This window comes from Carettochelys insculpta, chromosome 12 (genome assembly GCF_033958435.1).
Source record: "Carettochelys insculpta isolate YL-2023 chromosome 12, ASM3395843v1, whole genome shotgun sequence".
Taxonomy (NCBI): Eukaryota; Metazoa; Chordata; order Testudines; family Carettochelyidae; genus Carettochelys; species Carettochelys insculpta.
Genome location: NC_134148.1, coordinates 20,007,797 through 20,032,464, shown reverse-complemented (window position 1 = coordinate 20,032,464; position 24,668 = coordinate 20,007,797). Strand labels below are relative to the sequence as shown.

General features: G+C 41.4%; 2 protein-coding genes across 10 annotated transcripts in view; one reads left to right on the top strand and one right to left on the bottom strand.

Annotated features, from left to right (window-relative positions):
• On the top strand, window positions 1–24,415 carry PIGB (phosphatidylinositol glycan anchor biosynthesis class B). The gene is made up of 14 exons (XM_075006855.1): window positions 1–220; window positions 1,782–1,917; window positions 2,319–2,436; window positions 3,298–3,402; window positions 3,605–3,735; window positions 4,787–4,927; window positions 5,410–5,461; window positions 6,803–7,014; window positions 7,673–7,737; window positions 9,816–10,029; window positions 10,817–10,994; window positions 11,555–11,779; window positions 21,979–22,206; window positions 22,789–24,415. The coding sequence occupies exons 1-12, from the start codon at window positions 91–93 to the stop codon at window positions 11,669–11,671; spliced, it is 1,599 nt and encodes a 532-aa protein (XP_074862956.1). The 5' UTR covers window positions 1–90; the 3' UTR covers window positions 11,672–11,779; window positions 21,979–22,206; window positions 22,789–24,415.
• CCPG1 (cell cycle progression 1) overlaps window positions 11,528–24,668 on the bottom strand; it is a 57,275-nt gene continuing 44,134 nt past the window's right edge. For 8 of the 9 annotated variants that reach the window (XM_075006850.1, XM_075006845.1, XM_075006846.1 and 5 more), the window contains 2 exons: window positions 15,670–17,075; window positions 11,528–12,816 (listed from right to left, as the gene is read on the bottom strand). In XM_075006850.1, the coding sequence (XP_074862951.1) occupies window positions 12,633–12,816; window positions 15,670–17,075 (1,590 nt within the window). In that variant the 3' untranslated portion in view covers window positions 11,528–12,632. The remainder of the gene's footprint in view (window positions 12,817–15,669; window positions 17,076–24,668) is intronic. The other variant, XM_075006849.1, reaches the window with a different exon arrangement.

Here is a 24,668-nt window from a genome sequence, read left to right as displayed (position 1 = left end):
GGCTTAAGCCTCGCGCCTAGGGGGTCTGACCCCGCCTAGTGCGGAAGTGAGGGTGCCCGGGCTTGGCTTCTACCAGAGCACAGACTGACGATGCAAGCGGAGGGAGGCGGCGGGTTCTTCTCCCGAGGCCAGACCCGCCGTGCGGACAGCGTCCGGCTCCGCAAGAGAAAATCTGTGCTGTACAGCCCTGCCCCGGGGGCCGGCGGGGAGCGGGGCCCAGGTGAGGGGAGCCTGGGAAAGGAGATGCTTTATGCGGGGGACTGAGCTGAGCTCTTCGACCCCGGGGTGGTGATCAGAGCAGTGTCTACCGCTGCAGCGGGCCCGGCTGGCTCTTTGGATAGGGGTACAAGGCGCCGGGGGTTTGCGGGCGCTCGGTACCCGTCTGCAGCCGCCTCCTCCTCTTGTTAGCTAGAGGAGCAAGTTACTCCAGGTTGTGTGTGCAAGTGTTACCTATACCTACTTCATAGCTATGAAAGGTCATCGAGTGTCCTGCCCTTACAGCAGGACCTATCCCCACCCGACAGATTCACTTTTTTATATTTATGCCAGATCCCTAAATGGCTCCCTAAAGGATTGAATTCACAACACCGGGTTTAGCTGACCAGCGCTCAAACCACTGAGCGATTCTTCTGCTGCAGCTTCATGAGACTCCAAATTGAAATACACCATTTTTAGCAGACTTTGCACTTCAAAACCTAAAACTTATGTTCTGCTGCACTTCAATGTAGATTAAGATAGGACACACGGTTATGAAGGTATAAGAAAAGTGGCATGTTCTCAAAGCCAACTGACACTAGAATCCAATCTTTTAAAGTTTCTAGCTCAGATATGTAAAGAGAAGGTGGAGAAATCAGGATAGCTGATTTTTGTGTTTGAGTTTGTAGACAGCTGCCAGCAAAGGGAGGGAAGCACTAATTGCAGCTAGTGGCATTGAGGGAGCCACCTGAAATGTCCCCCCTGCCCTCAATCCGTCTCCCCCAGAGCAGATTAGGCCCTAAAGTAGGTCACTCTGCTGTTGTCATTTCTTGGAAGGCCAGTACTACAGCCAACCAGAAGCAGGGGGCTCCAAAAATATTTATTACTCTCAGTAACCTGTTTCTGGTTTTTCCAAGTGTCATCCATTCCTTCTTAAATGCTTTGATCGATTGTGAAACAGTTGTTGAAATTCAAATAGCTATTAGTTGGACACAGGAGTCAGTAACCAGTGAAAGTAATCTCAGCCAATTTTGCAGATTCTTAAAAGTCAGACATCACTATAGCACATAACAGTGGGGTCAGGTTTACAAACTTGAGCATTCATGGCTTATTTAAAAAAAAAAAAATCCAGAGACTGAGAGCAACTTTTCTTTTTAAAGTTGGAGGAAGCTACCGGGGGGGGGGGAGAATAAACCCAAAGCCATTAACTTATGTTTTATTCTCATTAAACAATAATTGTTTGAAAAAGTTCTTTAATAAATTCAATTTTAATATATCTCAATCCTTCAGTCACTGTAATTTATTTGATACAGTTGTTTGTAATCTAAAGACTTGAACACAGGACCAAACTGTTGGCTGTGAGAGGAATGAGGCTACTGAGGTACAAAGCCATAAAAATGATAGAACTTCTTAACTAAGGATTAAGTATGTGTATTTTTTTCTTATAATGAAGGTTGTTCAAAAGTGCTACCATACCTTTCACTTATTTTAAAGAGAGTGCCTTTGTTCTATGATCAATAGCCAGGAGCTATTATTTGAATGATTAAAAAAGGGCCTTTCTCCAAACTCATGTTTTGCTTTCTCAGATCTTATTGGTGAAAACATTTATCTGGTCTTGTTTACCATAACTCTGCGAGTACTTAACTGCTTTTTAGTCCAGACAAGCTTTGTTCCAGATGAATACTGGCAGTCACTTGAGGTTGCACATCATATGGTTTTCAAATATCCTTTGCTTTATGAAGTTAAAATATTTGGAATCTTTCTAGAACTGGGTGAGTTTGCTTTCTTTCGTTTTTTCTTGTGTCGTCATTACAGTGAGTACATCAATTTGTGATGACTTTACTGACCCAATAATGTGTACGCACGCAGGTGCGCTCTCTCTGCTAATCCTATGTTTTTACATATCCTAGTAATTTTCTTGTTACCACAATTCTTTTTTGGTAAAAAGAATATTAAGCTCAAGAGATCCTGGGCAGTGAGAAATTAAATAGGATCATTGGCAGAAATCACTAATTGACAGTGACCACAGAGTAAATTTTTGACATAAAAATCAGGAAATCCTGAGCATAAGTGAAGCACTAACAGGAAAATGTCATTTCTTTATATATCCTTAATATTGCTAATTATGGCTATTTGACATGGGAATGGACAAAAGGTTTAAGGGGCTATTCATACCCACTACTCTTTGCAACTATCTACAGAGTTTTACAGTTACTGGCAAAGGATGATGTTCAGCTGCTGGTAAGTATAAAAAATATTTTTTTAAAAGTCTACCTCCTACTTACCATTAGTTTGAAGTTTGACTGTAGATAGTGATTCTTGATCTCCATCAACCTCTTCAGATGTGAAAGATGATACTGCTGAGGCACTAGCAAGATTTTTGTCCTGGTTACTTTTAGTATAACTCACAGATCACAAGCAATAAAAAAAAAAAAAATCATGAAAGTCTGGAACCTGCTGATGACTTCTATTGCAAGTGAGGGAGAGGGGACTCAAGCCAGCTGAGGGGAGGGGCTGACAGCTCCAGCCCTTTGTGGACTGTAGTCAAAGTAATTATGGAGATTCATTAAATGCATGGAATTCCTTATGTCAGTGACTGAAACATATCCTTACCAATTACACTCAGAATGCTATTTGCTCAGTCAATCTTCAATTAGCAGCTAACTTTGGCTACATAATACAGGACCAGATACAATAAATAATGACTGAACAGAATCTGAGGATAGGGTTTGTCAGAAGCACACAGTACTGACAACTCTGCTTCCATTGGAGATTGTGAATTAAATTCCCACTGACTTCATTGATCAGTTACATCATTGTTGAACAAGTTTGAACAAATTTCTGGAAACTTTCAACTGAATGTTAGATTGTCTTTCTTTGATTGGTTTTAATACAAACAGGCCTTATCTTTCTCTAGGACTATGGTATTTAAAATAGTAGATACTTTTCATCAAAACCTATAGAATCAGTCATACACCTTTAGTTTCCACAGTGAAATGATGTTTCAAAAATCTTTTTAAATATATATAGCAGTTAAACTTGGGAGTTGATTGGGGCATCAGAAACAAGTCAGAAAAATAAACTTTTTTTGTCTTAATGTAGATTTGGATTCCTAGGCTTGTGCAAACACTTCTGTCAGCTCTAGCAGATGTGAAGCTTTACTCATTAGTGAGACGCCTAGAAAATGCAGAAACAGCAAAGTGGGTGGTAAGTCCCAGCCATGAAAAACATACCTCATGTACTGTGATTTGTAGATTTTAGCATACAAGTGTACTGCAGAACTTAAGAAATGGTTTAATGGTATTATCAACTGTCTGAAAGGTTTTAGACTTAAGTGTGATCACCACTTCCATTAAAGCTATACAAATATTGTATTAACACTCCTCCCCCCATTGTTCACTGTTTTTAGTACATTTGCCAGTTGTGCTCTTGGTTTACATGGTATTGCTGTACCAGAACTCTAACAAACACCATGGAAACTGTTCTCACCATATTTGCTCTTTTCTACTATCCAATGGAAGGCTCAAAGACAAGGAGCAGGTGAGATAATTTACATTAACAGTATTGGTAATTGACTGGAATCAGAATGGATGCAATTGTTAATAGAATGCTTTGTTTATATTTTCCCTACTTTTTTGCTATCCTCCATGTTTTATTTCTATCTGGACATGTGCACAGGCTTCTGAATGTAGAAAGATTAATCCAAGTTGTATAAAGATAATGTGGATGGTAACTTTACCTTTTGCTGCTGAAGGTGAAATTCATGCAAAGGCACAGAACCAGCATATAAACCAGTTAATCTTCATTGCAAGACTGCATAGATGGAACACCTGAAGTTCTCCATGTATCAGGAGTTATTTGTGCTGGTTCCAAAGAAGCTCATGGGGATGGTATCATATAGGAAACTAACCTTTAGTTGATCCACCTAAACTCCTTAGTTTGCCAAGAAGCTGCAGCTGTTTTATCTCCTGAATGGAATAGTATCTGGCATTGTCACAGCCCCCATCTGCAGAGGATGGTAGTGGGTTTGTAAAATTACTTCTCTGCCGTTCCTCATTTCAAACATTAATTTCATTTTTAGAGCAGTATAAAGCACTGAATGTGAGCACCTAGGAAGTGTATGAAAGCTGGTCACTCACGCCACACAAACTCAGTTAACATATTAACTATTACTTTTTTTTGAAGGTCTGCACGTGCTTTCTAGTTACTTAGCCTAAAGATTTAAGGTTACAGGCAGAGCTGTGTATAGGGGTTCATATGCTATATTCACCTGGGGGCTTGTCTACACTATAGGGAGGAGCTCAAGTTGACATACTTACAGCAGTGTCTTCATAGTGGTGTGTGGATGGGAGATGCTTGGCCATCAATGCCCCTTATGCTTCTCGTTAAGGTAAAATACTGGAGTTGACAGGAAAGCAACAGATGGTCAATTTATCACATCTGTACTGAATGAGAAAAATAAATTGCCACTGGATTGATTTATGTTCTATTGTACCACCCTCACATGTATGAAAAATGTGGACTAAAATATCATACAATTAAGGCTCTTTACAACTGTTCTCAGTTTCATTAATATTTTCCTCATTTCCAGTTGCAAATATTTAACTCTGGTAGCACTTGCATTTATTATTCGTCCAACTGCTGTAATTCCATGGATACCTTTAGTGCTTGGGCATTTCTGGCAAGAACAGAAGAAGACAGATCTTGTTCTATATAGATATATTCCATTAGGGTAAGTATGTTATTAGATGAGTAAATTATGATCCTATGAATAATAGTATGGTTACAGATGGTACCAAATAGCAGGTACTAAGGATTCATATAGGCATTTTGCTGATCAATATTTACTTTTCTGTTTTAACTAATGAGATCGTAGCCAGGAGCAGGATGCCTACTATTTCAAATTGGCATGATACGCAAAAGTGAAAAATAAAACACTATGCAACAGTTTGGAGAAGGGGCTTGCTTCCTGTACAAACTCTGCATATCCCCAGAAGAGAGATGTTACCTGAAGAGATCTTGAGGGGAAAATACAAGGACTCCAAACCAATTAGTGGCAAGGCTCAGACTGGTGATTCACTCCAGATACTAATTTGGGGGACAGTGACATACACTATGAATTGTAGAGGCAAGCTGAAGAAAAGTGCAATGTCTAATGTACGCATGCAGAAAATCTCAATAATGAAAGCAGCTTTGCTTTTTTTTTATTTTCAGATTCATCACTTTAGGGATTTCTTTAATAATTGACCGTGTATTTTTTGGTGAGGTAAGTAGTCATACAGTGTCTTAAATCTGTAAGCATTTTTAACAATTTTGTACTTGAGCAGATGGTTCCACACTTTTTATTCCAAAGCTATCACTTTCTCAGTGATTTGACATTTGTACATTCTGCCTTTGGCATCACCTCTAATAATCTGTAGCAACAGTCTCATACTTCTAGACATTGATATCCCTGTGCTTGGTTTAAAGCACTAAAATACCATTTCAAATACTACCATAACAGCAGGTTCTCAGTTCACTGATGGTTAGTATCTAGAGTTAGTTGCATGTTAATTTAATGATGCACAGAATAACTAAACTTTACGCTAGTATTCTCTGCAGTACTTATTTGTTCTGGGAGAGTTGCAGTGTTATGGTTAGCTCAGGATTAATTTGTTAGGATAGCTCAGTTGTAGCACTTTTGGTATTTACTTGCTGCTAAGTATTTACAGATGCTAGTTATCACTATCCACGTAAACCTGTTTGTGAAAAGTCTCATTTCAGATATTGTATTACCATGAAATACTCAAGTGATTATCATTTACCTACAGAAGTGGCTTTTGTAGATAGTATCAATTATGTGAAACAAAGATTAGTAAGAGGTCTGACTCATATCCATGTTTTCAGTTTTCACGCTGGTAGAATTGCAAAGCTTTGTGTGACAACTTGTATAGTAATACAGGAAACAATCATACATATATTTAAGATGGCAAACTTGTTCAGACATTGAAGTTGTCCATCTAACCCAATGCCATCATATAAAAAATACTTTCCCAAGCAGGAGACAGTAGAGATAACAGAGAAGTGGTAGAGCAATAGGCAAGCATGCAGAAGAGAACTTTCTAGGGCTGAAAAGGATTAAATTTTTTAGGGTAGGATTTCTCAGAAGTGCTCAGCATTGATTTAACTCTGTGTCCCCTGGTGATTTCAATAGGTGTAGATTACATCAATCCTAAATAATTTTGAGACTCCTGCCTCAAAAATATAGATACAACCTCATTTAAAGGATTCACTAACTATAAAAGGTGAGCCTGTACTTTTTTGTGGAAGCCACTGACCACATAAAGGCAGACTACATATAGATTTTTACATTTTAGTCTTGTTCAATATGAGGCCTGTTCTGTATGATAGAAAAATAAACTTTCAAACAAAAAAAAAAAGATTGTATGTGTGAAAACAGCTGAAACTAACTGAATTGCTTTCACAAGGGCAAAGATTTCACAGTTGCTGTAATGATTTTAGGTAAAAATGTGTAAATCCTTCAATGTTGGTGCTGCATAACTAGATCTGTCCTGTTGCTAACTAACATCATCATATTTACCACTAATGCATTTTTTTAACCTTTCAGTGGATACTGGTTCAGCTGAACTTCTTGAAGTTTAACGTGCTACAGAATTTGGGAACATTTTATGGTTCTCATCCTTGGCATTGGTACTTGACCCAGGGGTTGCCAGTTGTTTTGGGCACCCATCTACCCTTCTTTATTCATGGTTGCATCCAGGCCCCAAAGAGGTATTGGATTTTTCTAGTGTCCATAGTTTGGACAGTATTGGTATACAGGTAAGAACCCTTAAATAATAAACAACTTTGAACCAGTCAAATTTTTGTAGTCAGAATCATACCTTTTGTCTTCTCCAGGACAGCGTTTTGAGAGTAATGCAAGGAAAATTTTATTCAAATTGCAGTGTCCAATAAATTCTAAAATTATTTCTTTACATTTATCAGCACCGAATTTCATCTGCCACTTCACTGGTTTTATGACTGAACCAAGTAATTATGATTACTGACCAGGAATCAAAACACCTCCCTCTATAGGTAGTATGTCAGTAATGTCATAATAGGCATGCTATTTATTCTATTATATTACTCATGTAAGTGGATGGAGTAACTGCTCTTCCTTATCTGTCTGTTGGAGACAGTTGGGGTATGTCAATGAAGTTCCTGGAGAGGGGCAGTTTGTTTACATCTACAGTATTATCTGAACCTCCACATTATCCGAATCCCCCTCTCATCCCCAGTATATGTCATGCTTGGGGCAACAAACAGATTCACATAATGTGGTTTGATAATAGAGCAGAAACTTGAGGATGAGGATTTCTCAGCTTTTAAAGATCTTTTCAAATTTTCATTTCTATCCCTAGATGCTTTAAAACATTGATTTGACAACCTGTGATGCATGTAATTTTATTACAGTAGTACCATCCCTGTTTTGTTACAGCATGTTGAGCCACAAAGAATTCAGGTTTATATATCCAGTACTGCCATTTTGCATGGTGTTTTGTGGTAAGCATTTGGATTTTAAAAGTTTTATGGTGATTACCTTTCTGAAGAAACTGCATGAAATATAGGTTGTAGATTAGTTATGGTCAAGTTGTATGCTAGCCACAGCTTGCTTAGAATTATTCCACTCACTTACAGCCCCCCTGCATACAGACTGAATCTGGGGTTAGGAATAGCTCTTGCTAAGGTGCACAGCTAAATCTGACCTTTAAAGCTCTAAAACAGTGGACTTCCTAACACTTAAATGTTCAACAGTACTACCGTTCACATTAGTTCGTCTTTATTTTCCATTCAGCCCTGGACCCCCTCAAAAATGTTGGGAGACAAATGCCCTTAAGGGGTTCTTTCTTTTTTTAAAAAAGTGAGTGTGAACCTAGCCTGCTCTCATCCTCTGACTGTTGCAGAATTTGTTGCATTCACACTTAGATCAGAAAAAGAAAAATTGTACTTGTCCTTTTTAATTGCTTTATGATGTAAAAAGGAGGCGTAAACAGGCATTATAAAATAAACTTACATTAAACTGTGGCTTTGCCTAGGCTGGAAGAATGACAATGAGGGCACTGATGGAATGATATCACAAAAGCTAGGAAAACTCAGCTAAATTATAAACAACAGACATTTGGGGCTTGTTAACACACAAAGTTGCACTAGTTTAATTATCAACTGCATTTTTTAAACCAGGGCAACTCCATATTGATAAAATTCTGCAAATCTGCAGATAGCTGCAGTTCATTTTTGTGGCAATGGATATGGATACAAACTATCTAGAACCCTGCAAATCTAATATCCACTTTATATCTGTAGATCATTTTCTAGCTGCAGATACCAATTTTGTATCTGCACAGTGTGGACACTAATGGACGCTAATTTCAGTTTAAGCCAGAGTTATTTTGATTTCTTACTTTAATTAGAAATAGCTATAACCAAAATTATCCTGATTTAAGTTAATAAGCATTCACACAGGAGTTGCCCTTGGTTAACAAATTCAGTTTAAAAACTGACTGAAGATAACCCAGTTTAACTTGTGCTTGTAGATAAGGTTCTAGTCAGGTGTCTTATACTTTTTTTTTTTTTTTTTAACAGTCCACTTAACTGCAGTGAATAACGTTGTAGAGAAAGGCAGTCTTTAAACATCTTTAATTCTGAAGCTCCTTGCTCTTTTCCCTTCTTCCTACATCTACTGGAATATTGCTTAGCACCTGACCCCACTTCCCTTGCTACCACAACAATTCATTAGTGATACCAGAGAGCTGTAGTATCACGTGTTCTGGCCAAACTGGGACACCTAAGCCAGACACTTCAGTAACAGACTTCTTGATCTGATTCACTGCCCTCTTCCTACATTGTGGAATTCAACGTAGGCCGAGAAAAATTAAGCAGTGGCACAGATGAATCTGCCTGAATTGCAGCTCTGAATCACAAACCAGGTTCAAAGGCTTAATGCTGCTCTTCTCTAACTTTAGACTATGGAAGCCCCAGGAAACATCAATTTGTTTCCTGCTAGGAAACTGTTAGGCAGCAGTGTTCTCCCTCTTAAATTGCACGGTGCTACCTCAAACTACATCCAGTGCTCAGGACATTCCCTTGCCATAACCGCTCCCTTGTGAGACTGAGGGAGAGGGGCTCTCAAAGTTCTTCCCCCACCACACTCAGCAACATGGACCTGCCATAATTAGGAGAGAAGCACTGCTCTCCCAGCCCAACCTAGTGTCATGGGAGTTAGCAACCCCTGCCACAGCCCTCGTTCTCCCCTGAACCCTGAGTACGCTCCCATATTACAAATCCCTCAGTGCCCTACCAACACCATAGATCATCCAACTACAGAATGAATTTTGTGTGCACCAATGGAGGTGATTTATTCCGCATCATCTCCCTACTGGTGGACAAAATTGACTCTGCTCATGGACAAAAGAAAAAAAAACTGGTGGGCAGTGACTTTTTCAAACCAAGGAACCATTTTGCTTCTAAATTACCCATGACTAATCCATTTTCATTTCAATCCGTTGCATTATGTCAAAAGATATCTGTATAATAATTATTATTTGCCCCTCTATTTAACCATGTTATGTTTGTCATGTTAGGATATTCTCTTGAACAGCTGAAAACATGGAAGAAATTGGCAATAACCTTCCTGCTTTTATCAAACTTACTCCCAGCTCTGTACTTGAGTTTGATTCACCAGCGTGGCTCTCTTGATGTCATGATTCACTTGCAGCAGCTCTGTGACCATTCTTCTAACCACTCACAGGCTTCTGTCTTCATAATGATGCCATGCCACTCTACTCCTTTTTACAGGTAATAAAGTAGCTAATACAATAGGTAATGCTAAACGGAGTTCAGCATACCATCTTTTAACCTCAAATGTTTTTAATTATTTGAGGGATAATGTGCATCTCTATTACCAAGCTGTTCCATCTGTATTAATTCTGTGTGAAATAATAAAACTAGAAAAGTGGATCTTTCGTAGTATTTATTCCATGGAGTATCCCCATTTTTTCCTGTTTCTAAAACAGTTTAATAGTGTGAGACATGCTCGCTATAGCAGTTTACAATGTTTCCTTTTGTTTTCACTCCTCCAATATTTAACTACTGCTGGGAGTCCAGCTAGAATGCTTATTTCCCTGACTTCTGCATGGTGGCTATGAGACAGAACTCCGTTGCATATGACATAGCTTAAGTAACTCTTCCAAAATTATGTAACACATCCTGATTACATATATACAAGTTAAAGGGTTTACACAATGTTTTCTAGGTTTGCTCCAAAGGACTGAAATGACTCAGTATGATCTTTGACGCTAATTAATTAATGTCAAATTAGATTATAGATTATTGCTTCCTATTATCCTCTCAAATTGAAACCTAACTCACTGTTGGCACCTCATTTTACTTTTTGTATGCTTATTTGAAATAGAGATGAGAAAAACTATGTATGTATCACAGAAAGGAAGGACATACATAATGATAATGGAAAAATAAGAGGACAAGAAATTTTACTGGCCACATAGCATCCTTAATTGAAACTAAGAACTAAATTACTTGACACTGGATTTCAACCATCTGTGCATTTTTTCTTCCCTCCTAGCCACATTCACTGTCCTCTGCCAATGAGATTCCTTCAGTGTCCTCCAGACCTAACTGGAAATGAGAGTTACCTTGATGAAGCTGATATTTTTTACTCTAATCCCCATAAGTGGCTTAATGAGGAGTTTTACAATGATACGTTACCTACTCACTTGGTCTTCTTCAGCGTGTTAGAACAGGTATGTTAACTGCAAATTAGTTTTATCTAGATCAGACTATAAGCACAAATTTACACAAGAAATAGAAGGGAGAATTATAATCACATCAATGAAGTTGCTAGTCTTCAGTTTTAAAAATGTACAGCTTGAACATTTGCCCAAAAATACAGCACAGCTACTAATTTGTCATTGTAGTGAAAGCACAGATCCCAGAGAGGACATGCCTGGGTACCCAGCAAATCCTTCATGTGTTGAAGTACAGTGTAAGGCAGCTATCTTCAAACGAGCACCAAAGCAAGTTTGAGATGAGTAGACATAACTTGCATAGCTTCTTTCCCCGTCAACTCTTCTGCAGAGTCCATTTATTGGAGTTGGGAGGGGGGGAGAAAGGGGACCCAGATTTCACTCTAATCAAGAGCCTTTTATGACAGGGCACACTTGGTATTTCTCCTTCCCACTAAACGGAGTATAACTCACATAGGTAGCTGAAGGTTGGGTTCAAAGTAGTTTAGGAACAAACTTGTGTACCTCCCAGTAAAATAAATACCAGAATATTTGGAAACAAATCTATTTATTTACAGGAAATATCATCATTTCTTGTTCTAAATGGTTATGAGAAAACTGCTACTGTCTTTCACACCCATATGCCTCAAGGACGAATTGGAAGCCACATCTATGTCTACAAAAGAATGATCTAAAGTATGCCTCATGATCAGTACCTGAACTGGGACCAAATGACATCAGTATTGTGTGTTGGTTAAACAGCCTTCTAGTACAGAACAGAAGGCAGTAACACTTGAAAATAGGTAAGCAAAACTGACAAGTTTGGCTCAATTTATAGCAAAAAGGCTAAGGATTATACTGGATGTAATGTATTTAGTGATGGAAAAGTGGAACTTGTATAGCAATACTACTGATCTTTATCTCTTAGTACCAGGGAGAGGGAGAGAAAAAACAAGGTCCATCTGTTTTAGGACATCAGTAAATAATTTAACAGAACACCAACACCACCCACAGATGGTGCATGACATTTGTGATTGAGAGGAGGCTTCATAACCTCTACAGGACTCTACACCTATGCTAGGTTTGTTTATGAATAAAGACTTTTACCCACAACGCCTCTTTATTTTCCTTCCACAATATGCAGATGTGCAAGAAATTTCAAGTGCATGTCAGCAAGCTGATTAGAATGCAGCACAGCAAATTCTTCATAAGTCAACAGGCTCTTGAACCCCCAAAAAGACAAGAAGCAAGTATAAGATTACAAAACATTAACAGAAGCATTGCCATAATTTAGACCTACTTTCTGAAGGATGAGATGAAGTTAGTACCTCAGTGTTAATTACCTGTACATTATGCATGATTCAAATTTGAATTATACTAACGGAATGCAATTAAGCCTATTTTTTGCACACAAGTCACAACATACCTAGTTTTCATAAGTCAAACTACACCAAATCATTTCCAAATAGTAAAGCAATACCAAAGAAAATGCAAGCGGGGAAGTCTGATGCTTTTTAACAGGGTTAAAATCAATCTCTATACAGAAAAAAAAAAAACTTTCACGTTGTAGCTTTGTTGAAAAACAACTTGTTTCCAGGGAGAAACCACGAGAAATTACCTGCTTGTATCTTCCTGATTTTACTATAAGCAAATTACTTAATATTTTGGATCAAAGGGCAACTGCCCCAATTCAATTTCAAGATTTGCCATGTGTCTTCCATTAGTACGACCATGTTTATGCCATTTACCTTCTCTCTTATTATGCTGATGTTGCTTCTGAGTTTGTTTTTCATATCTGGAATTTTCAGTCTGTGTGAAAGAAGGCCTTTTAGCAGGTCGACTGAAAGAAGTAAACAAAATTTAGTTAGAACAGTTGAAAATACCTGAGTAAAAGCAATTACATGCATGATTTTTTCACTACTCCATTCAAAGAAAAGTTAGTGTAAATATATATATTTTATTTAAAAAACATTTAAAGTATGTAACATGACACACTCAGAATGAACAGATTTGATTACCCAAGCCCTAATTCGGGTCAGAGCAAGTAAGCTCTGTTACAAATTTCCATAGTACACTACTCAGCTCGACTTAAAGGGAAAGCATCTCAGGTTAAGACTGAACAATTCTCCTAGATGAAGACTTTTGAAAAAATATGCAAGCCAAGTTTCAAATAGAACCACGGTGTCCAACACACTAGCCCCATAAGGCTATCTGGCCAGTTGAGTTGGGGTGAACAGATATATTTTCAGAATGCTGTGACTAGTTTGCTATACATTAACCACTAGAATGGCTATTGCTTCACCACTGATTGGACACAACAAAAACAGAAATGTTTGTGCCCTAATGTGTGGATGTGCATACAATGTAAGGACTTGCATGAAGGCCTAGGAGTGCTATTAATCTTTCATTTATTCTTATATTAACAAAACTCCAAGAAATATTATCCTTCTAGTACAGTCTCACTTCCCACACTTGTAAAGGAAAAAGCAAGTCTTTTACTTTGCTTAGTATTCTCACTGATAATGATAAAATTACTAGATATATTTAAAAATTAAATGTCTGAAACAGATGTTCTAGTTTAATTCAGAATCCAGATCCTATTACACAAGAATCCCAATAACAGAGTAAGTTTGAGAATGCTAAATTAGAAAGCTGCTGTTTTAATAACAAAAATGAGACAAATTAAAATCAAGAAATAAAACAGCTAGTTAAATGTGGAGTACATTTTCTAAAACTACCCGTTCATGATGATTATTGATAAAGTAACTGCTGAGAAGTTCTCTTACAGCTAAACTGCAATAAGATAAAAATACTGCAAACTATTTCACCAGTAACAAAAGTTAAAGATGACTGAGAAAGGGAACAACACAGCACTCCAGAAGACAAATAGTATATTTAATATAAAACTGCCCTAAAAATGTTAAATATACTTTAAAGAGAAATCGGCAAGGGGAAGTGTTACATTACTGCCCCCGCTGTACAGTAGCGTCTCAACATTTGTGAGGGTGCTGTGTTCAGAACCCTCATGAATGCTGATTTTTGCAAATGCGGAGGCTGCTGGGGGGCTCAGAGCCCCTGGAAGTAGCAGCATGGGTGCTCCCTGCCCAGGCCAGAGGTGGCTGCTGGCGCTCCTGCCGAGGGGCCCCGGGGAACCATAGCAGCTGCCAGCCCTGGAGTCCCAGGGAAGTGAGGCCACGTGAATAACTGAATTCACAAATGTGGCATTTGTGAATAGCGAGACCTTAATGTATACCTGAAGAAGAGAGAGAATGCAACTTAAAAAAAAGCATAACTTTGCCTCTCACCAACTCAAAGTGAACATATTGCTCCCAAGATGCTGAAAATAAACAGTTAGAATAGAATTTAATATATAAGTGGGATAACTCAGTTAAAGTCTTAAAAATCCAAGCAAAATGCATCATCAGTAAGAAGGGGCTTAATCAGGGGAAGAATGACTGCACTGCTGAAAAAGCTTTTGGCTAAAAGATCAAAGTTCCACAACCAAGGGACAAATACAGCAAAACTTAGTTCACTTGCCAAGCTACACAGAAATGGTGAAAACCTAAAAAGCTGGTCGAGTCATATGTACTGGGACAGAACTTACAGAAGAATTAGCAAATATGCTTGTCCCCACCCAAGAAGTGGTTCAAGAAACAATATGGGAGGAGGGGGGTATTTAAAAGTTAACTGAAACTTTACTGGTAGCCATTATTTAAAAAGGATACAATATTGTGAGAGTCAAAAAAAAAATTACCACAGATGCCCAGATCACTAAGCAGATAGGCTGTTATATTCAACAGTTGCTCCAAACAGCAATACTTAATCCGCAATTATTTTCTAAAAGAATCCCACATATTAAAGCTAAAAAACATGCAGTGGAATCTCTGCTAATGTCACTTGCCTAAACAGCCAATAAAATCTGTCCCCATGTGACATCTCACCATATTCATTTTAGGATATAAAGGCCACCTGTTGCAACAATTACACTAATTCCTTTGTAACAGAGAGAAAGCTGTGCTAGTCTATATACTACCAAAACAAAAAAGCAGTCCAGTAGCACTTTAAAGACTAACAAAATAACTTATTAAGTGATGAGCTTTCGTGGGACAGACCCACTTCTTCAGACCATAGCCATACCAGAACAGACTCAATATTTAAGGCACAGAGAACCAAAAATAGTAATCAAGGTTGACAAATCAGAAAAATATTATCAAGGTGAGCAAATCAGAGTGTAGAGGGGCAGAAGCCGGGGGGGGGGGGGGGGGGGGGAAGGGGCGGGAGTCAAGAATTAGAGGCTGCTGAACTCTTTTGTATTCAAATTTGACACATTAACAGGTGGTTTGAACCAGGATGGGAATTTTTTAGGTCATTATAGGGGCTCTGTTGCATATTTGGCTTTTTCTAATTCTTGACTCCCCCCACCCCTTCTGCCTCTCTACTCTCTGATTTGCTCACCTTGTTAGTATTTTTCTGATTTGTCAACCTTGATTACTCTTTTTAGTTCTCTGTGTCTTAAATATTGAGTCTGTTCTGGTATGGCTATGATCTGAAGAGGTGGGGCTGTCCCACGAAAGCTCATCACCTAATTATTTTATAATTCTTTAAAGAGCAACTGGACTGCTTTTTTGTTTTACTCATTCCTTTGGTATCCTAAAAGTTATTTTAATTCAGAAAACATTGTACAAAAACCAACCTGGGTCCATACTGAGGTGAATTATCATAATGAAAGTAGTATCTGTAGATGTATTTATCCAAATCCTCAAACATTGGTTCATTGTTACTTTGGTACTCCTTCAAGTCTTCAAGATAATCCTTAACATCACTAACAAAGTCAGTGAACAGCATCTGGTCATGTATAAAGACCCCATTATGGAAAAACTTATTAATGAAATTCTCTAGTTCTCTCCAGTGATGAAAACTGTTTACTTCTTGCTGCAAATATTTTTGCATTAACTGATTAAATTCTTCAGCCCTAATAGGGTCCAGTACTTTATTAAACAGACTAATAAATTCCTGATGAGCACATTCAAAAATACCAGAACAGCCCTTTAGGACAGAGTGACGTTTTCTGTTACATTCTGGGTTGTTGATGCACTTCTGTGAACTAGCATCTTTTTCAAATGCAAAGTGAGTCGATCTTTGTTTTCTTCCTTCTCTGAATTCTTTTCTTATACTAGGCCCACTGTGGTGTGTATGCTTAGGATTCTCATGACTGTCATATTCCCAATAAACAGTTTTACTTTTTTTGTTTGCTTCATATCTTTTATCACCAGACTTCTTTTCATCAAATATGTTTTTAGTTGTGTCTTTGAAGTGTCTGAAGGTGGACTTCACAGAATCAGAGAATTTTTTCAGGTTCTCTTTCACTGCTTCTTTAGCCTGTTTAATCTTTTCTTTATGGTGCCTTACAAACTCCTTTGTGGAATTCTTCATAGCATCAAAAGTTTCTTTAACTGAGCCAAAAAATGATTCTTTGGACTTCTTTTTGGTCTTACTTGTTCCTTTGCAATCTTTCTTTTGTCCTTTTTCATTAGTTTCCTGCTTTTCTGTTTGGTCCTTCACTTCAACATAAAGTTTTTCCCACAAATCAGAGCGTTGTTGTTCAAAGTTTAGCTTCTTTTCCAGCTCTGTTAATCTGCCCCGCAAAGTTACTATTTCTTCATTCTCCCTCAATGTGTTGTCAGTATCCACATTGTCAGGTGTCATCTGAGAACTCAACTGCTCCAGTTCTTCTCTTAGAGCTTCTGTTATATGACGTTCTTTGTCTAGTTCTCTCCTCAACATCTGTGCTTCTGCAAAAAGTGTCTCCTTTTGCTTAAGAAAATTATGTATTTTTTGCTTTTCCTCTTCCAAATGTACCTTAAGCTTTTTATTTTCCATGACAACTGACTCTGTACTACTACCTTTATCTTCTAAGTTTCTAATTTGTTCTCTGAGTTTCCTTAACTCTTCCTGCAGCAAGTCCAAAGCTTTTTCTTCCCTCTCCAGAGATTCCCTTAAGTGCTGGTTTTCTGCATTAAGACTTTTTTTCTGAGATTCAAATGATTTCTTTTCAATCTCAGTAGAGATCAGACATGTTGCAAGGTCTTCTTTTAGTGACTAAAGAAATAAAAAGCAAACAAGCAAATGTATTAATCTTGACATTCACAGAAGTCTGAAAAAGGTAAAATATTAAGATTTCAGAGCATCATTTGACTAGTCACAACGCATAAAAGTGACTCTAGCACAGTGGTGCACAACCCAGGGTCGCAACCCCCCAAGCGGGTCGCGGATGTCTTCCTGGGGGTTGCGGCTCTTTTAAGAATCACTTGCAGCTCCAAGTGCTGCTACTGCTGCCCCCACTTGCACCTCTGGAGGCTGCCGCCACTTAACATTTAAGCTGCAGTAGCCTCCAGAGCCGCAAATGGAGTCAGCGGCAGCAAGCAGCCGGGAAGAGGAAGCTGGCAGGGCAAGAAGCTAAGACTGCAAGAGAACTGGGGGAGGCATGTCTGCCCTGCCCTCCTGAGAAGGAGGCAGCAGCAGGGGGAGGTGGTGGTGGCTGCGGAGGAGCAGTGTGCAAAGCTCGCTGCTTCAGTCTGGTAAAACCTGGGGGTAGGGGGATGAGGCTGATGGAGGATAAAGCTTGGGTATGAGGCTGAGAGGGGTTAAGCCTGGGGATGGGGGTTGGTGGGTTTGGGGCTGATGGGGCTTAAGCCTCAGGGATCACAACACAAGTACAATAAAATATGGGGGTCGTGGTTGAAAAAATGTTGAGCACCACTGCTCTATCAATCACTTGCAGTACACTGAACAACAGTCTTAAAAAACTTGATACACCAGAATGATTACTGGCCCATCAAGAGTGGTATCCTAATTCTAGGAATGGCCTATGTTTAAGATTCTGTCACAGTTATTTTTAATAAATATCACTGAAAGGTCATTGGCAATACACAAAGATTCACAAAGACCTGTGACACATCCCTGACTCTTATTAAAAAATAACTGATAAAATGAAGAGGAATTGTTGTCCTTAACCCCCACAGCTACTGTGCTTCTGGGGGTCTCTGCTGCCACTTGCTGACAGGAGAATATGTCACACAGGTCTTTGGAACTTCCATGACCTCGGTGACATAATCTCAGCTTTAAGTGCTTGATGCTTCAGAAGAGGGGAAAATACCCACAATCTGTTTCCAGAAACCAAGATGCTTATTTCTAACCATGCAGTGCTCCACCTGCTATTGAGGTGCAAATTCTCCCTAACACCTGCAGGAATAAGCTCATATAATAAAGCATAATGTGTCATTGGTTTTATCTTGGGATGCATAGTCAAGGTAAACATTATTTAAAGATATGTTCCATTGTGGCAATAGTACAGGGACCTGACTTCTAGACATTACAACTGGGGGTTACTTGCTTTACACTAACTGGAGTGCTTCAAGATGCATCATCCCTGTGGGTATTCTTTGTGGGTGCAGATAACAGAACCGCAGAAACAGAGGTTGTTTGTCGTTCTGAAATGTGTTTTCAAAAATTTACAATTGACCACTGACTTGATACAGTTTTGAAATGTGATTATGCAGAAAAAAGTACTGCTTTCCCCTTTTTAGTAGTTTAATGGAGTACGATACTGTATTTGCTTTCCTATTTTTTGTATTTGCTGCTGCTGGATTGTTGTTCCAGTCTAAAATCAAGTGTTTGGTTGACTATCAGTTCGAAACTCTAAACTTCTACTGTACGTTCTCCATGTGCCCAAGACCAGAAGACTTTTCAGTAGCAGTGTTTGGCCACACCCTATGCTGCATTGTTGTCTGAACTGAGAACATAAAGGGCAGCATGAGCGACTCCCAAGTAGTACTCACTGTGGAGAGGAAGCTGCAAGGAAGAATGCTACTCCACAGACTCTAGGATTGGTGAGCCAATGTAATGCCTAGTAAAGGTGCAATTGGAGCCCCAAGTAGCCACTCTATGGATTTTTGAGAGGGAAATTCCCTGCAGGGAAAGCACTGAGGCAGTTTGTGCTCTGGCTGAGTAGATCCTTAACAGAGAAGGATTAGCGTAACCTCACAACAGATCATAGCATCAGAGAACACTAGAACTGGAAGGGACGTCGAAAGGTCATCGAGTCCAGTCCCCTGCCCTCATGTCCAGGCCAACCACCATCTTGAGAAGCCCAAGATCCATTTCTAGAATCTCTGCAAGGAAATTGTTTCTCCTTTCATTCTCTCAGAGATGGAAACACATCGCCTCAGGGACTTTCTAAAAGGCTTCTTCCAATACTCCCCAGTTCTCCAAAGAGCGTACCCTCTGATGCTTCCTAGAAATCCTTTGATGAGAGAAGGTCTGAAAGGTGTTTGCTAAGGAGCAGCCTGGATTTTTTACTCTGGGTTGCCAGGGCATATATCCCAAGGATCAGGGAGTTGGGAATCCAAGCCTCCAGTCTTTAGCAGACAGTTCTGATTAAGAGTCAAGTCTCAGGCATATAGAGTGTCTATGCCCCATTATAAATTTCTGTGGGGACCAGCACTCAAAAGAATAAACAATATCTTCAAGTCAATTTCAACCAATAGGCAGACATTACAGCTCATAAAGGTTAACGTGCTCACAAGAACAACCACCATTTAACAAGCAGCTGCAATGTCTGGATAGATTTAAAATGTAATACCATGCAAAAAACGCGCCACAGTACTTTAATGTCAGGTTGACAAGGGAATAAATAACTTCAACGTCTACATCCTAAATGTTGTTTACAATTTTCTGGCTGTGACATGATGAAAAAAAGCCTAGAAACTGAATCTCTCTAGCCTGGCACACTCATCCGGCAACATCCGTAATCCATCATGATTTTAGTTAGCTGGATGACCACTTATCATGGGTGTGGCCAAGCTTCCGGTGGTCCCAATAAAGTTCATTTGCAGCCACCAGTCCTAGCGGTCAGTGTTCTGTGCTTTTATTTAGCGGTAAGTTACCCCTAGATGTCTTCTAAAAGCCCAGTAAGCTGTGGAAGCGTCGGTACTGCTGCTAGATAATACAGACCTCCTGTGGTCTGGCAAATTCTCTTGTTTGGCACCAATCTGGTCCTGAAGGACGAGAGAGGTTCCGTCTGCAGTTATCTGCTTTTCTAATAAATGTGGGGAGTCTAACTAGAGCCCCAGAGTGTAAATACAATTTGCTCAAAGGAGCCATTATTATTCCAACTTCACATTCTGATCGCTTTCCTCATCTACCTGGTCAAGAGCTGCTAGAGTAGAGAACAAAGAAATCAAACCCTGCTCTTCCCTTACCCAAAACAAGGTGACAAATTAAAAATGGTAGGGTATGGTATGAGATACCATGTTTATTGTCTCTTGCTGATTCCATTTCAGTTTTGCTCTGTTTACAATTAAAATGTAACGCTGTTAACTTTAAAAAAAAACTTAGCCCAATTGTGTCCTTGTGAAACAAATCAAGCAGTCCTGTAGCACCTTAAAGACATAAATTTAGTCTTTCTGCTTCAGATTCTGAAAAAATGGGTCTTTTCCACAAAATGGGTCTCTCCCACCCTAAAAATGCAAAAAAAAGTTACCTGTTCTGTAACTGGTGTTCTCCAAGATGTGTTGCTCACGTCCATTTCAATTTGGGTGTGCGCCAGGCGCATGCCCAGTTGCCAAAAGCCTTTTGCCCTAGCTGGTAGCTCTAGGATCAGTGCAGCGCACCCTGGAGTGGCACCCATACATGCACCGCCTGACCCCCCAGCTCAGTTCCTTCTTGCCAGCTACTCCAACAGAGGGGAAGGTGGGATGGTTTTGGAATGGACATGAGCAACACATCTTGAAGAAGATCAGTTACAGAACAGGTAACTCTTTTCTTCAAGTGATTGCTCATGTGCATTCCAATTTGGGTGAATGCAAGCCAATGCCTAGGAGGCGGGGTCGGAGCCCCGAAAGGAGTGCAGGACAGCCCTGCCCACTGCAGTGTCTTCCCGTGCGTGCTGTGTAACTGCGTAATGCGCTGCGAATGTGTGAATGGAGGACCAAGGGGCTGCACTGCAGATGTCCTGGATAGGTACTTGGGCCAAGAACACTGCAGAGGACGCCTGTGGCCCAGTGGAGTGAGCCCTGCTGAGGGGAGGGGGAACCCCCGCCAGCTTGTAGCACTCTCTGATACAGGCCCCTATCCAGGAGATCCGCTGAGAGGAGACTGGGTGCCCCTTCATCCTGTCTGCCACTGCAACGAACAACTGCTGCGACTTCTGGAAGGGTTTGGTCCCGTCCATATAGAAGACCAGCGCCCTCCAGACATCCAAAGTGTAAAAGCTCTGCTCCCTAGGAGAGGCAAGGGGCTTTAGATAAAACACCAGTAAGGTGATGTCTTGGTTAATGTGGAAGGGGGAGACCACCTTAGGCAGAAATGCCGGGTGGGGTCTCAGCCTGACCTTATCTTTGTGGAACACCGTATAAAGTGGGTCCACCGTCAGGGCCCTGAGCTCTAACACCCTTCTGGCTGAGGTAATGGCCACCAGGAATGCCGCCTTGTAGGTAAGGAACAACACAGAACAGGAGGTGAGAGGTTCAACTGGGGGAGCCATAAGCTTAGACAAAACCAAATTAAGGTCCCATGTTGGTGGGGGGTGGGGGCTGAACCTGTGGTTTGACTCTTTCCATTCCCTTCATGAACCTTTTCGCCACTGGGTCTGAGAAGACCAATGACCTCCCGGCCCCTGGTTGAAACGCCAAAATGGCTGCCAAGTGCACTTTCAGGGAGGATAGTGACAGCTCTGTCTGGCTTAGGGCCAGCAAGTAGTCTAGGATACATGGTATTGGGGCCTCTCCCAGGGACAACCCCTTCTGAGTGGCCCATATAGTAAACCTTTTCCATTTGGCTACATATGTTGTCCTCATAGAGGGTTTCCTGCTGTTCAACAATAATTCCCTGACAGGTTCAGAGCAGGCCAGCTTGACCGGTCTCAGCCATGGAGCCTCCATGCTGTGAGATGCAGCACCTGGAGACTGGGGTGCTGCAGTGTCCCCTCCTCCTGTGCCTGCAGGTCTGGGAGCAGCAGAAGCACCTCCGTGGCGTAAGTGGACATCTCCAAGAGGGTCAAGTACCAGTGTTGTTGAGCCCAGGCTGGGGCCACCAGGATAACTGATGCTCAGTCCGACCAAATTTTCAACAGTGTTCAGTGGATGAGCAGTATCGGTGGGAAGGCGTACAGCAATGGACCCAACCAGCGAATGCTGAAGGCATCTGCTTAAGAGCCTGGACTTCGGTTCTGGTAAGAACAGAATGTCCTGCACTTCGCACTGAGATGAGTGGCAGAGAGGTCTACCTGGGGACGTTCCCACCTCTGGAAAACAGAACTCGGTATTTCGGTGTGTAATGACTACTCATGGTCCATGTGGGAGTTGTGAGCCCCAGGCAGGTGGAACACCCTCAGGAGAATCTGGTGCTGGACGCAGAAGTCCCAAAGCGCAAGGCCCTCGAGACACAGGGGCAACGAGTGTGCACCCCCTTGTTTGTTCATATAGTACATTGCCGTAGTATTGTCTGTGCTGACTGCGACGTGCTGCCCCTTCAGTTCGCTCTGAAACACATTACATGTCAGCCGAACCGCTCTGAGCTCCCACACATATATGTGGAGCTGAGCATCGGTCTTGCTCCACAGAGCCTGAGTCTGTTGGTCCCCCCAAGTGTGCTCCCCAGCCCAGGTCCAAGGCGTCTGTGACCAGGAAGAGGGAGGGTTGCAGGGAACTGAAGGGCACTCCCAGGAAGGCTGACCAGGCTTCTAGCCACCAGTGTCATGCCGTTAACACTCTTGGGGGGACTGTAACTAATTTGTCTCTGTTGCCCCTGACAGGTCTGTATACAGAGGTGAGCCACAGCTGGAAGGGGCGCATTCGTAACCTGGCATGCTGGACTATGAACGTGCATGCCGCCATGTCCCCCAACAGCCTGAGGCATCCCCTGGCCGTTATGGTTGGGAACCTGATCAGGCCTTGGATGCAAGACACCACGGCTTGGACCCTGCTCTGGGGCAGAAACGCCCTGGCTTGCTCAGCATCTAGTCAGGCACCCACAAACTCCATGACCTGAGTTGGGGCTAGCACAGGCTTTGTCTCGTTCACTAGAAGGCCTAACGTGTCGAGCACTTCTTGTATCAGCTGTACGTGTCTCGTCACCTGTCTCTGTGACCGACCTCAGATCAGCCAGTCGTCTAGATAGGGGAACAGGTGCACTCCCTGCCTGCGTAAGGAGGCTGCCACTACTGACACACATTTGGTAAAGACTCTCAGGGCGGAGGAGAGGCCGAAGGGAAGGACTGTGAATTGATAATGGTCCTTCCCTAGCCCAAACCGGAGAAACCTCCTGTGAGGTGGATAAATTGCTATATGGAAATATGCGTCTTGTAAGTTAAGAGCGGCAAACCAGTCCCCTTGTTCCAGCATTGGAATAATTATGCCCAGGGATATCATACAACGCTTTATCTTTTTCACAAATTTGTTCAGGTTTCGCAGGTCCAAGATTTGCCGTAGCCCCCCTTTTACTTTTGGGATTAGGAAATAACAGCAATAAAATCCCTGTCCCTGGAATTCCCAGGGAACTTCCTCTATAACCCCCTTTTCTAAGAGGGCCCCTACCTCCTGCCTGAGAACTGTCTCGTGAGAAGGGTCCCTGAAGAGGGACAGAGTCGGGGGAAGGGAAAGGGGGTAAGAAGAAAATTGGATGGCATATCCCTTTTCTACTGTGCGGAGGACCCACTGGTCTGATGTTAAGCTGCACCATGCATGGTAGAATGGGGATAGGTGGGATGAAAATAAATACTGAGCTGGAACTGTGGGGGTGGCCGGTGTGTCGCTCCCAAACGCTCCATCAAAACTGGTGTTTAGACTCTGGTGGTGGTTTCTGGTGGCTCTGGTCCTGTGTCTGGCGACCCTGACATCTCCTATTATGGCGACCCCTTCTCCTGTTCCCATCCCGTTGTTGTTATGCGAACTGTATGAACTGGGGCCTCAGGGTAAAATGTCTTCTCTGGGTTGCCAGTGTATAGAGACCCAGCGAGCATAGGGTGGTCTGAGAGTCCTTCATACTATGAAGCCTCTTGTCATTTTTTTCCAAAAATAGAGAGGGGCCCTCAAAAGAGAGGTCCTGAATGGACTACTGCACCTCCTGTGAGAGTCCCAAGACCTGAAACCATGCCCCCCTTCTCATGGCTATAACCAAAGCCATGACCCTGGCGGCCGCACTGGCTCCATCTAGGGTGGCCTGTAGTGCCACTCTAAATATGAGTCTCTGCTCCTCCACCATGGCCGTAAATTCCAACTTGGTCTCTAGTGGGAGCAGCTCAGCGAGAAGGTCCATGGAGCAGGCCGTATTGTATGCATACCTGCTAACCATGGCTTGTTGGTTAGCAATTCTCAACTAGAGGCCACCTGTAGAATAAACTTTCCTACCATACAGGTCTAATCGTTTGGCCTCTGTTTTTAGAGGAGTGCCCCTGGATCCCCTGCCTCTCCCTATTGTTCACAGCATCCACGACAAGGGAGTCGGGGGAGGACAGGTGAACAGACATTCATTTCCCTAGGCTGGGACAAAATACCAAAGCTCATTTTTCCTAGCTGTGGTCAAGGCTGAGGCGGGGGTCTGCCACATTGTCTTCACTGTGTTTGCAATTGTCTTTATAATGGGCAGTGCCCCCCGGGACTGTCCAGACATTGAGAGGATGTTTGTAACAGGGTC